The sequence below is a fragment of the Poecilia latipinna genome, unplaced genomic scaffold (genome assembly GCF_001443285.1).
Source record: "Poecilia latipinna isolate Pla-1442-1.1 unplaced genomic scaffold, P_latipinna-1.0 Scaffold673, whole genome shotgun sequence".
Lineage (NCBI taxonomy): Eukaryota > Metazoa > Chordata > Actinopteri > Cyprinodontiformes > Poeciliidae > Poecilia > Poecilia latipinna.
The window spans coordinates 114755-128327 of record NW_015113289.1 but is presented as its reverse complement, the minus strand read 5'-3'; the positions used below and the strand labels follow the sequence as shown (position 1 = coordinate 128327).

At 44.0% G+C, this 13573-nt stretch overlaps 1 protein-coding gene across 3 annotated transcripts in view; it reads right to left on the bottom strand.

The window, feature by feature from the left end:
- The window catches only part of ash1l (ash1 (absent, small, or homeotic)-like (Drosophila)), a 36667-nt gene that overhangs the window by 15468 nt on the left and 7626 nt on the right, over positions 1-13573 (bottom strand). For all 3 annotated transcript variants that reach the window (XM_015044385.1, XM_015044384.1, XM_015044386.1), the window contains exons 4-12: positions 7610-11966; positions 3030-3696; positions 2768-2938; positions 2558-2652; positions 2255-2328; positions 2123-2168; positions 1641-1749; positions 1332-1538; positions 1091-1231 (exon numbers count right to left, since the gene is read on the bottom strand). In XM_015044385.1, coding sequence (XP_014899871.1) covers positions 1091-1231; positions 1332-1538; positions 1641-1749; positions 2123-2168; positions 2255-2328; positions 2558-2652; positions 2768-2938; positions 3030-3696; positions 7610-11966 — 5867 coding nt within the window. The remainder of the gene's footprint in view (positions 1-1090; positions 1232-1331; positions 1539-1640; positions 1750-2122; positions 2169-2254; positions 2329-2557; positions 2653-2767; positions 2939-3029; positions 3697-7609; positions 11967-13573) is intronic.

Below are 13573 nucleotides of genomic sequence, written 5' to 3'. Positions count from 1 at the left end.
AAATAGATAAACTTTTTCCTGTTTCGACTCAATCAACTTATTTAGGTTTTAAGTTACATCTTTGTCTTTTTTTTTTTTTTTTTTTTTTTTAAGAAAAATTCTATAGTCAAATACTGACAGAAACAGCTGCATAAAAGCAACGTTAAAGGGGCAATGAAAACGTTAAGGTTGTTCATTTTGCGTGTGTCAAAATCCAGATGTTTTCCAGACATAAAGACACTTTTGATCCATTTTAAAAGCTCGGGAGCAAATTTCACAAAACGTTTCCACCACAGACCTGCAAAGATGCATCTGCCTCCGAGCTCTTCGTAAATGTAAGTGATGACATCATTAAAATGCACAGATCTGACTTTAAAAAAGTGAAAGTGCAGCTTTAACATCAGCACTTCTGCTCTTCTCAAAATAACAAATGATGGATGAACTCCATGTCGGAAATCTTGTTGAATGCTTCAAACCTACATTATTCTATATCTCTCACCTATTGGCTCTTGTTGTCTGAAACTGTTTGTGAGATTTCTTAAAGGGGCGTTACTATGTATTTTCTCATAGCACCATTTTATAGAACAACCAGGCATCTGTTACCTTCAAAAATAGTTAAATCAAGTCTTGTGTAAGAATCAAATACCAGCAATTTAAGCTATTTCCTCCTTAGTCAGTTTGTCTCCTAAAGAACGTAGAAACCTGCACATCTGTCCTAAATTGCCAGAAATAAAGTAGCTTTTAGCTAAACGGGCAATTTCCAATCTAATTACTGACTGATGTGAGCACTTAGAAAACCAAATACTGTACTGTAAAGCTGTAACAACTTCCAGCTTCTCTCATGCATCTTCCTTGATCTCCATGGCTTAATATTCGTTGTAATTTAATTCGACTGGCCATTTAGAGCAGCTTCAGGCATATTAAACTTAACCGAAATGGAATATTTAAGATGCACAGAAGTAACGGAAGCAGGATTAACCAGATTTGGGTGAGCGACCAGTTCCCAACGCCTTGCAGCAGAAGCTCATCCAGAAAAGTGTTGGATAAATTTATTTCAGGACAGCAGAGAAGGGCTTTGAAAGAACCCGCTTCAAGTTATCATGACACCCACCACTTCTGCATCTCGCAGTTTGGTTCACAGCTGTGGTTTATGAAGCGTGCCTCATTGCCCATATGGAAACTGTCAATCACCATCCCGCTGTCAAGGTTCAAACAGTAGTGGCCGTTGTGGTATTGCTCCATCATTCGGTTCCTAAAAACACACCAGACACGAAGCGGAATAGCTTCAAACTCAGGACTCGTGTTGCCTTTAGAATGAAAGAAGCCGGCTGAAAACGGTCCGACGGTCTCACCTGAACTCCTGCTCGCTGACCACTTCCCCCAGGTATTCGATGATAAACTGACCGGCTCGGAGGGGCTCTTTAGTGCGGATTCCCCAACCTTTTCCCTCGGCGCGGAAACGCTCCAGACACTGGACCCACTCGTGTCTCTGGATGTGCTGGTTGTCGCACTGGTCGCCGCAAGGACAGGCACTGGGGGAGCACTCTGCAAAGCTCATCCTGGGAAAATCAGAATTAGATTTATTTATTTTTTTTTTTTATTAGCGGCACGGTTCGTAGACCAACTATTACTCAACAGGCGTTGTCGTTAAGTTTCTGTACCTATTCAAGCAATCGTCCAGGCATCCTTTTTCGGTTGAAGTCTCTGGAGCTCTGCAGTTGCATGTAGTCATTTCGTACCCATAGAGAGGCTTCACATCTACATACACGTCTGTGACAAATAACAAGACAGTTACAGGTCTTAATAGCACCAAACACAGTTTTCATGTCACAATTCAAGGGTTTTCCAGCACTGATTATTTACTGTTCACTTTAATTTTATATAGAACAAAATGCTTGTCAGAAATTTACATCAGACAAAGAGTTAATCAGGGAGATAGAGAAACAGACAGAACTGTCAATAAGTCTTTTCTACACGTATTTAGACCTGAAAAACAGTTTAGATTCTGTATTTTTCTAAACTAGTCCAAATTTTTGCAGCAACTGCTACAAAAACACTTATTTGTCATTGGCAAACATCAACAGTGGCCTACTCAAAGACCGCACTAGGAAGTTTTGATTAGAGCAAATGCAAAGTTACTCACTTGATCTGATCTTTTTGTAAAGAGGGACATCGGGTCTCTTGTAAAGCTAAGAACAAAAAAAAAAGACATTTTAATTAAATGGCATATAAAATAAAAAGCTTAAAAAACTTCCTGCTTAACAAGATGTATCACCTGATCATGTTTCCACAACCATAAGATGTCATAAGGCAACTGGAAATCAATCCTCTTTTGTCTCAGGTACTTCCCTGTAAAACAAAAACAAAAGCCGTGAAATTACAGCAAAAAATGTTTTTAAATATCACACTGTAGCTTTTATCTCCATTCAAGAAAATAATTTTATTTAAAACAACAATAAAATGTATCTTCTGTGTTGTAGACTTCCTTATTAAGATTGAGAACAATAAAAACATGTCCATGTCGTCAACATGAAGAAAAGGTTTCACCTAAATATCAAAGCAGATTATCTTAACTTACCAACATGTATTGGAGCAGGAAACAATCCATATTCATGCTCTCCAGGTATGTATTCCAGCTTCTCCTTTTTTAGCTGCAAAAGCTGACTGCGAGGGCTTCAAAAAAACAAAAAACAATTATACTACATAAAAGCAGCCCTTTAAAATGTAGAAAACCATAACAGCATCATGAAGAAAAAAAAACATTGAGTAAGTTTTCTTTGGGACTCACTCCTCAGTCTTGTACACATCAGAATAGAGTCCTGCTTTCTGGAACTTCTTCTTTGGGAGTCGGGCCGCTTTCTTCTCTCGCTGGCTGCTGCTGATGGGTGCAGCCTGCTCCTTGGAGACGGCGCCTGAGAGTTCAGTGGAGCACTGGCCGTCCGGCTTGCTTTCTGTGGAACTACAGATAGAACCAAAAGTTAGGGAACAACAAAACGTAAATAAATATTTTTTAAAAACCCCGGTAGCTGAAGCTTTAAGGCGTGGCATACCCCTGAATGTGCTGATGTTCCTCCTCTGCGGGCCAGCTTCTTCCTGTCCCGGTTCTGGATCTATGCAGCATGTTCGTCTGGCTCTCCTCTCTGTCGGGCGGTTGCTCCTCGACTTCCTCTGCCACCGGGTCTTCTTCGGCTTGCTCTTCCTCTTCTTCGTCCCCCTCGGCCTCCACATGCGCCCTCTTCTGACCTTTTCTATGCTGACCCTGGACCACGGACTCAATAGCATCTGTAACAGTATCCTCCTCCCACCCTCTCTGACCGGCTAGCCGCTCCACCCCGCCGTCCCTGTGCGCGGACTGAGTTAACTCCACCTCAGGGGGTGGGGAAGGAGGAGGGGAGGGCAGCGGGTACTTCCTGGGGCGGCCCGGGCCCCTCTTCTTCACCACGTTGTTACCTGTTCGAGCCTGTCTCTGCAGCTTTTTGGCACGCAGGATTTTGTTGACATGATGCAGGCTGTGCTTGGACGTCTGTACCCGATGAGAGCGGTGGGAAAGGGAGGCGTCCAGGCAGAAGTCCTGGGAGGGAGACAGGCAGGAAGAACCCGGAGAGACATGGGAGTGAAACAGAGAGGACTGGTGGTGCAGCTGCTGCCGGCTGTGCAGGGATCCCTCAGGTCCGTCGCAAGTCGCCAGAGCAATGCCTCTGGCCTGAACTGATGACCCTGGGAAAACGAACACAGAAACCCACCACAATCGCATCATTATTTGATATGCATAATAAAAAGGTTGTCCATTTTCCTTCACGCCATTCTTATGTTTTAACGTCCTTCTGATGAGACGCAGAAAACACTGCCTGAAGGAAACTGAGCATTGAATAACGAAGAGCAGACCCTTCCCCCACCTTCTGTTGTGTAATGCAGTGTACACACAAACTGGACTGACTGGAAATATTATGGTGACAAAAAAAAAAAAAAAAAAAAAAAATAGGCCAAGCAGTTTCTGCTTCGAGGGGGTGGGAGGTCTCATGCCACCCCCTGATGAGATGCTCCCCCGAAACTGCCCCTTCTGTTAACACTGCATATTAGATGCCCAAGTGGACAATCAGCTAATAACTTTCTATATCTGTGTTGCTGTAAACAGAGAAAATATAAGCATAACAGATCAGCAGTGGGAATAATTGTTTTTCTCATTTTAATAACAGCAGTGCTTGAATATTTACATAAATACCATGAAACACCTCAGAGTTTTTACTGCATGATTTGGTATGATGCAGTGGGAATATACTTTTACTTCTTTATTTTTAATTAAATAAAAGGGTGATTGACAGCAAGCTTCATCTTACTTTATGAAAAAAATATTTGAAAAAGTTAACTCTCCTGTGTTCCCCCCCCAACCCCAACATTTAATAAATTAAATCTGCCCAAAGCCAGACTATTTAAAAAGATTATAATCTGCTGCAAAGTGCAATCACATCTAAATAAACATGAACAGGAGTGGTAACAAGATTTGAAGTTAAAAGCAATATTACATGCAATCCAAACTGTTTATAAAGGAATTTGCCTAAATCCCAAAAATGTATGAGTGAAGGGGTGAAAGTTCAGCACATATCTGTTGCCAAGACAGCCAGCTGGGTACAATCCAGGAGGAATGCTCAGAACTGTTCGACTCGTCGGACTTGCTCTAAGTTTGATCCTCTGTACAGGTTTGGGAGCTGCTGGTGCAATTATCTTAAGACATACAGAAAAAATATTGAGATTTTTTTCCAGGACTTTTTTTTTTTTTTTGCAATATTTGCTCATCTCTAGAATTTTCTAGCTTAGTTTTTTTTCAGTGTAAGTTAAACTACTGCACGAAACTCAGTGTTTCAATTCTGCACTGCACCAATCTTAGATTAAATTAATCTACTTGTTCTAGAGAACAGATTTTCATGTGCTGAAAGTAAAATTAAACCCCTTATGGTGGTTACTGGGAGAAATATTTGCCCATATTCAAAATAACCGTATTTTAGATTGTAAGTGGACTAATCCGCACCAAAATAATCTCAGTTCTCAAGGGAATCAGAATTAAGACACAGAAATGCTTTTTTTTTTTAAAGCAACGTTGATATAAAACTTCATCGTACTGTGCAGTAGTATGCGTTGCCAATTGTGCCCACACCAGCCTTGTCCATTTCCTTCTCCTCTGTCGGTGTGCATTCATCTGATCTGTCATTCCCTGCTTGTCTTGTGCTCCAGCCAATTCCCCAGATTCTCTACTCTTGGCCTTCTCTGCTGTCACCATGCCGTCTGTGACCGCCGGTTGACCCCAAGTCCTACGCTCTAATCCAGGATTACTCGGCTTGTTTTGAACTGCCTCCACAGGGACCTTTTAACGTCCCATCTTACTCAGCAGACATGCGTATAAACACGGGGCCACGCTCATTAACACGGTTTACCATTGCTCACACAGAGCATCGCTGCATTCGGAGTGAAAGTGACTTAGCGTTCAGAGGAATCGACTCTGGGTGTAACGACATGATATTGGGTTCATCTTAAAAGATCAAATTTATCCAGCCAAAAGGCCTTTATCTTCCGTCACCTCAACGAAAAGTATCGCAAAGTTTCAATATTGCAAGATCTGTTACAGTCCCATAAGCAACGTTAGCAACATTACTTCAATCCAGGTGCTGGGCAGATCTACAGACTCAGATTGCAGTCTTTTGAGAGAAACATCTGGGATAAATGTGTTAGCAAAACACTTCCAACTACATTAGTAATCTCTGAAAAAAATGGTGCATCGATCTCCTTCCAAATACATTTTGTCACATTACAACAATTATGTGATAAACCAACACAAATTGGTGCATAACTGTCCAGTGGAATAAGAATCTAAAAGGTAAAGTGTAAATTTTTATTCAGTTCTCCCGAGACAAACTTAAAAAAAATAAATAAATAAATAAAAAATTGCGACCGCAGCTGCAAGCTTGTCTAGCAACGTCTTGATCAGCTTTCCACATCTGAACACTCAAAGTTTGGCCGTTTTCCTCCATGTAACCGCAGTCAAGTCAAGCTGGATGGACAACATTGCTTTAAATTGTTTTTCTTTTTAAGTCAATTATCAACTGAATGCAGCTCTGGGCTTTGATTGGGCCATCCCAACACATTAATAAACTTTTATTGTAGCTCTACCACAGTGCCTTCTGCACTAACATTGTTTTGTTCCCCACATTGCAGTTGGATGCACAGGAATTTATTCAAAGGTATCAAATTTAAAGCAGCTTTAAGTAGCTGGCACTTTGTAAAACTGTTTCAAATTAAGGTATCCTTTTCCTTCCACTTCAGTAATTCAATACTTTGTCAACCTTATCAAATTTAGATAAATTCCTGGTCATGTGACAAAAAAGTGAAGGATTAAAGAAGCGTTAAGACTTTTGCAAAGCACTTACACACATTGTAAGTTACCAAATCAAATACTAAGTGTCTACAGAAGATATATGCACTTCTTAATCAACTTCTTAATCTTACTTTAATTTTTCAATGGTAGACAGTTGTGAGGACTACACATGCAGAACTTATATTTTAGAAGTTTTGTTTGTTGTAGCCACAACTGAAGCATGTCGGGCTCCGGCAGCGACCACAGCACAACCTCCAACACACAATAAAGGTATCATGATGCACACATTCACCCATGTGTGGAGATCAAACAAGAAATTAGGCCCCACTTGCTGTGCCATGTGGCAGTGCATGAAAATAAAAAATAAAAAATGCCTTAACAAGCTGCAAGTTCAAACAAAATTTGGGGTTTCCTATACATTTTATATTTTAAAGTCATCCTTTATTAACTGTGTGTTCCACAAAACAGAAAAAAACAAGAGCTGTCTTCTGATTTGACAGAAAATGCTTCATGTTTAATTTTTTTAAACTTCTTATAATTAAAGTTTGTTAAATAATAGTTTTTTTCCCTAAATAGCAAATATTTAGCCCACAAACCTTTGACACTTTTAATCTCATTTTACATTTTCATAAAAAATGTTTTTACATTTTTATCAATTTTACCTTTACTCTCCGAATAATGGCAGTTAACAGTTGCTCTACCTTCTCCCCCCACCTAACTCATATATAAAATATTTAAAAGAAAATGCAATTTGGGAAGCTAGTTGCATTTCAGCCACTTAGATCAAACGCAACTTGACACACTATTAGTGGTCAATCCAGTTCTTTGAAGTTGGAGTATATTTGGCATATTAAAATAGGCAGGTATAAGAGTTTATGGAGAGAGAGAATTAATCCACTGTATTCTTTTCACCATTATTATTTCTAGTCTTCGCAATAAAATTCCTACGTTTCTGACATTTAGGACATTAGACAACACACAAGTTGGTGGGCAATGGTCTTCCTGTTATATTACCAGCTTTAAAACTGTGGGAATGTGTTTGGTTTCTTTGTAAAATAGAAAACTAAAATAAAAAGATGCCTTAAAGGCTTAAAATGAAATAACTCTTAATTTATTCACTTCATTGGAGATTAAGTGACCATAGACCGTACAGACTATAATCATGAACAAATTAAACTACTTAAAAGGGGAGAAAAAATCCCTCTGCAAATAGATCCTTGACATGACATGCGTGTTTTCTTGTCAGAGTAAAACTGGACTCACCTAAATCTCTCCTTTCAGCCGATGTCGAACGGTCTTTTCTCGTTGGACGATCCAGGTGAGAAAAGCCGGAGCTTTCTGTAACTATCTCACTCTTTCTGCTCCTTCCTCCCTTCAGCGAAGTCCGTGTCAGAGCTGAGGCAAACAGATTTGTCAGATTAGGAGAATCATGAGCTTCTACGTCCTCTGTGGGAGTGAGAGGCTCGTCATCCTCGCTGTCTGAGCAGCCTGCAGGTTCTCCTGCCCGTCCATCTGAGAACGACCCCTGGCCGACGGCCATCTGACTCCGTGAAAGCTTAGAGTAGTCTGCGTCCGTGCTGCCCATCCGAAACCAGGACGCAACGCCCTGATGGCCCTTTGAGCTGCTGTCCAGTGTTAGCCTTGACGGTCCTAGACAGGACATGGAGCTCTCTTTGCGTTTATATCTTTCTGCAGATGAAGATGAGGAGGAGGAGGGGGAGTTGGCAGAAGCTTGTTTACTCGTAGTGGTGCCTGAGGTATCCCTTCCAAACCTGCATCTCTGTAACGACTCGGTCATTCCCAGACCTCCGACTCGCTCTGCTTTGCTAGCGGCTCCTTTGTCAGAAAGTCCTGCGCTGACCCGGCTCGCCGATCCGCTCCTCGGCACTTCCTCCCGGTCTTCCTCAGAGCACCGCTCTCTGTGTTTGTGCCTGTGTTTGTGTTTGTGATGCCAGTTGAAGGACAGCTCGGAGGACATGGGTGGGAACAGGACGGGGGGCCTCCCTCCGCCCAGGTACTCCTGCCTGAGCAGCTTATGCTTCTTCTTGTGGAACTTTGAGGGGTTAAGGAGGAGATGCGAGGGGTGGTGATGGTGCATGTAGGATGTGGGTGGAGGGGGAGGGAAAGATGGTGAGTGGTGGGAGTGGTGAGAAGGAGCTGTGTGAGGCGACTGGTGGTGGGGGTGAGGATATAGGGCGTTTGCAGGAGGAAAGCCTCTGTAATAGCCCAACCCCAGGGGCCCTGAGGAGTAGGGGACCCCGTACGAGGGGTGGTAGAAACCTCCACTGGAGAGAGGGAATCCAAGGCCAGGGACAAAAGGGACCTCAGACATGGATTCTCTTAACTTCGGAGGCCGTCCGCGTTTCTTCTTCATGTCTGGTTTACGGACGTAGTGCAAAGGGTCACAGGAGTATGCGGGGTGAGAGTAAAACCTGCCAAAGTTAACCCTGAAGATTGTGGGAAGGAGGTCCCTGTGAACGTAATGATGAGGAGGGGGGCCGCTAGGGCCCCCGAGTCCGCCAGCAGCTCTGCTCCCCAGCCCTGGCATCCGACTCGTTCCTGCCACCATGCTGATCCCACTGCCGAGGCGGTGCCCCGTGGAACGGTGCGATATCCGGATCTCACTCAGCATCACGACGATCTCGTCCAACTCGGCCAGGAAGTCGGGGTCAAGCCGTCGGGACCGCAGCTGCAAGTACTTCTTCTTTCGTTTCCTCTTCTGCCTCTTCATCTTGTCGTAGCCCGGGCATCCGTGGTTGCGGCGTTTGCACTTGTGCTTGTGTTTTTCCTTGTGTCCCAACAACGTTGAGGTGGGAGCCGTCGGATGCTGCCTCCTGGGATCAGGTGAAGACCTCGTTCCATGGGGCGACGGTGATGGCGAGGGATGCTCTATGAGCACGGCGGAGTGGCGGCGCCTGCCTCTGGAGTTTAGGCCCATTCCCGGGGCCATTGCTGAGCTCATTACACCGGGCATTAACAACCCACCACCCATTGCTGCTGGCAAAGCGATTCCGCCTAAGCCTGCTGTCCCTCCGGCTTTCTCTCCTCGGTCAGATGTGCTGTTGTTGTCTGTTCCTATGCCGCTGTCGCTGGGCACCGTCTCCTCACTGTGCGACTCACTGACTGGTGAAGGAGTGGCTTCCTTTAGCTCGCTGAGAGGAGCAGGGGAGGTTGGGTGGAGCGGCCTGGGAGGAGAAAGCTTATGGTAATGAAACTGCTGCCTGTAATGATGATGATGAGGGTACCCGCGGCAAGAAGACTTTTTCTGGGAAGCTATTGTAGACGACGTGGAGCCCAAGACTTTACTGGGGACTGAAAAGGTTGGGGGAGGGAAGGAAAACGTGCTATGGTTATGATGGGAGCTAGAATAGTGGGAAAAGTGCACCGAGCTGGGTTCCACAAAGCTGGCATCACTGATGGGACTGTGGCCGCCACTGGACTGCGACAGGGAGGGTGAGGGAAACACCTCGGAGGACAGCTGGTGCTGCTGGGACTGCAAGTGGTGATGTAGAGGAGAAGTGGTGTTCGGAGACAGGAAGGGTTCTGGTGACAAGGCAGTGAGACTGGATACAGATTTTGGTTTACGTCCTCTCCTCTTACCCATGTATATTGTTCCCTTTTTACTAACGTTAATTTGCGGCCCTAATTTCCCCCCAAAAGAAGCAGCCAGGGAGGACAAGGACTGGGTAGTAGCTTCTGTAGAGTTAACCACTCCGACCGTGTTGTTTTTAGGAGTTTCCTCCGTTCTTGGACCCAACAGGATTTGATTCAGAATACGCTTCCGCTTCACGCTTTTCATCTTATTGATTTTGCCGATAATAGTTTTCATAATGAGCTGCCCGTTTCCTTTGCTACAGAACCGCTTGTCTCCCATGTCTCCTGCCTCAGGAGCCAACGTGGGAGGCTGACCCTCTTGGGGTAAGGTTGGAGGGAGGCGTTTGGGACGTCCACGTTTTCTAGGTATGGGCTTAGGAGGGTTTAGGTCTACCTCTGGGTGAAGAACAGGCGGGTCCTGCTCTTCTTTGGACTTCAGCAGAGATGAAAAGACCTTGGAAGAGGCCAGCTTATAAGAGGGGTTCCCTGGAGCTGGGGCATCGAGTCTTGGCATTTTGAACTTTGGCCGTCCCCTTTTCCTAGGTTGGGGTGGAAACAGCTGCGACATTGAACTGTGTGGCATGGGGTTTGGTTTGATCTTATTCGGGTTTGGTGGTCTTCCTACTGGTCTTTTAACTGGTGGAGATAGCACATCTAAACTTGAAGACAAAGACATGCTGGTTTTGTTCTCATTGAAGAGACCATCCTGACTTGCTAGCAAAGTCTGCGGCTTGTTCATAACCCAGCGGGGTTTTCTTCCCCTGCGTTTCTTTAGGGGTTTACTATCCTGCTCATCTGGCGAGTCCAGGGATGAATCGGGTGAATCGTCTCTATGGGGCGTTGGTGGGCTTTCTTCGTCATCTGGCTCAGATGCTGAAGGCACCCTTTGTCTAATGGGTTCAGGAGGACTGGCGGTTCGCCTCGGTTGGCTACCATCCCTGTTAGGACTGCGCTTTTTGGGACTGGAGCTTCTGCCCCTCTCCACATGCAGTGATTGATTACTTCCCACTTTATCTTTTCCCTCTGGTTTTCCTATTCCTGCTGTAGGAGGGCACTTGTTTAGGTCTCTAGGGCTGTCGCCGCCCTGCTCCCTCTCACCTGCCCTACTTTCCTCTGCCAGGGCCAGGGACTCCTGTACGTGGTGTCCTTGTGAGGGAGCAGGGGAGCCCAGGTGACTTACTGCAGTCACTGTCCTCTGTTCAGCTGAGATGGAGGAGGAAGATGAAGAAACTGGGCAAGATGGAGAAGATGGCAAGCTGTGAGTGCCACGTGACAGTGACTTGGATAGACCACTAGAGCTGTTGCTGCCGTCGTAGTTAGCATCCTTGGATAAGACTGTGGGACGGCTGTGAGTGAATGCAGGGCTGCTGCTGCGACTTCTGCTGTTGCCTATAGCAATACTGTTGTGGATGTTGGTAACAATAGCTTTCCCTGCCCCATCTGAGTCCTCCTTCCTCAGCTGCGTCAGGGTGGGTGAATTTTCTGGGACGCCATCTCTGTTCCTGGAGCCGTAAGGCCGACCAGGAGGTCTGGACACCGGCGGTGGAGGGGAAAGGTGCATTAGTCTTGAATATGTGTTCCTATTGGCCAATGCCCTGTCTCGCTGCTTGGCTGTGGGAGCCATGAAGCCTGAGCTTGGAAGAGGAGGATTTGGATCTGTTTTTGTGGGTTTAGTTGGCTTAGGAGTCTTTGAGGGTGGGCAGGTTGCTATAAGCTGGGCTAATTTCTCAGTGACAGTGGGTGGTCCACAACTCTGGACACCCTTGTCCTTGTCTCTCTGACCTTCCATGCTATAAGTGTAATGAGGAGGTTTGACGCCTTCAAAGGTCGGCTCTTTTGATGCAGTTGGTGGCGAAGAAGGTGAAGATGTCCTTGAGTTGGTTTGTGGAGTTGGTGTTTTCTTCCCAGAGGAATGAGTTTTATTGTCTGGCGGCGGTCGGTGAAGGTTGAGGGGTCTTTCCGATGCAGTAGCGACTGACTTTGTATCCGACTTTGAATCGGCCTTGCAGTCTACCTTTGATGGACCCTGCATGAAAAATAATATATATGTAAGTGATGGCGACAGACACAAAGTAGCATCTAAATGTTGAGCCTGGAAAGAAAAAGATGCATGTTTTTCACAAATAAAAATCTGGAAAGTGTGGCATGCATTTATATTCAGGAACCTGAGTCATCATGTCAAGGAAGAGGATTTTACTGGAATTATAGCTGCAAGTGTTTAATCTCTTTCAGTTTCTAAATACTGTAATTATCTTTATCCAGCTGTTCTTTTCAAAGTAGAACCAGCTCAGTCACATGGCATGGCAAGTGTTTTTTTTTTTTTTTCAGACGTTAATTTCCAGGTTTTAACACAGTTTCCAAATTGTAATAAGGCCTGAACTTTGACTGGGCCACTCAAATATATATGTTTTTCGAGCTAAGCCATCCCATTGTAGTCTTGATTGTACAAAGCTGGAAGGAGAATGTCCGTCCCAGTCTAGGATTGCAAAATATTAAACATTCTTGCAAAGGCAACAATAATGACAAACACAGCATATATGCAAAATATGAATATTTTATTCTTCCCTCTCTTTTCCTACACTCTGTGATATTTAGTATTTTGGGCAGTGTCACTGTGTCCCATGTGGGTGATAAATCGATTTTAATCAAAATTTCTGTTTTTGAAGATTAAATATTTGGAAAATCTTAATATTTTTTCACCAATGCACTCCTTGGGCTTCCAGAGTGACCTTAGCCCATCGAAGAACTACCATCTTGTTTTTGAAGCGCGTTTTACAGCTTCTATTCATTTCAACTTTGAATTCAGGTCAACTCACAGAAGGAATTATTCAAATAAAAGCCTTTTTTCTTTTTTTTTTAAGGGAAAAAAAACTGAGGAACAAACTGACTAACGTTGGAAGTCTAAATTGGTAAAAGGAGAAATTTATTTATTTTTAAGCCATATCGCCCTGCTTCAAAAGGCAAAGATTAGTTCATGAATTTCATTTTCAGTGACCAAATTTTCAAGCCATTTCTGCTGCACATGTTTGGCCAGGGAAAGCAGGGAGGAGCTACAGAGTGAGGTCAGATTGGGGACAGTAAGGGAGAGGTATTGAGAGGGGTCATGTGGGAATTGGGGGGTTGGAAAGCAGCGGCAGTGGGAAGGACAGAGACGAACTGGAACAGACGGACGAAGATTGGAGGAGTGACACGATGAATAGAGGGAGAGCAACTGCAAACACAATGAAATCTAAAGAGCAATTTAAGTCCTTCTCTTTGTTTGTGCAATAACACAGTAATTACTAAGTCAGCTTCGTCTTTCCGTCGCTCCAAAAAAAATATTTCACGGAAGATAAATAAGCACAACTTTGAGCACAATTTAGTAGAAATGACCTGATTAAAATGATCCGTGACTAATTCCCTGACTGAAATGAACTCATGATACTTTGTATCGGTTTCCTGTCTGTGATTCTGTCAGGGGCACTTCTAGTGAGGTGGGCAGCTTCAGAAATGTTTTTGTATTATTACATTCTATTTTAGTGCATAAAGATTGAAAAATTATTATTAGTGTGTGTAAATTATTTTGATGATCCAGCAAATCTGTATTTTTCCTAAAAATATAACTGTATTTAGCCTTTACAATGAGGTTCATGT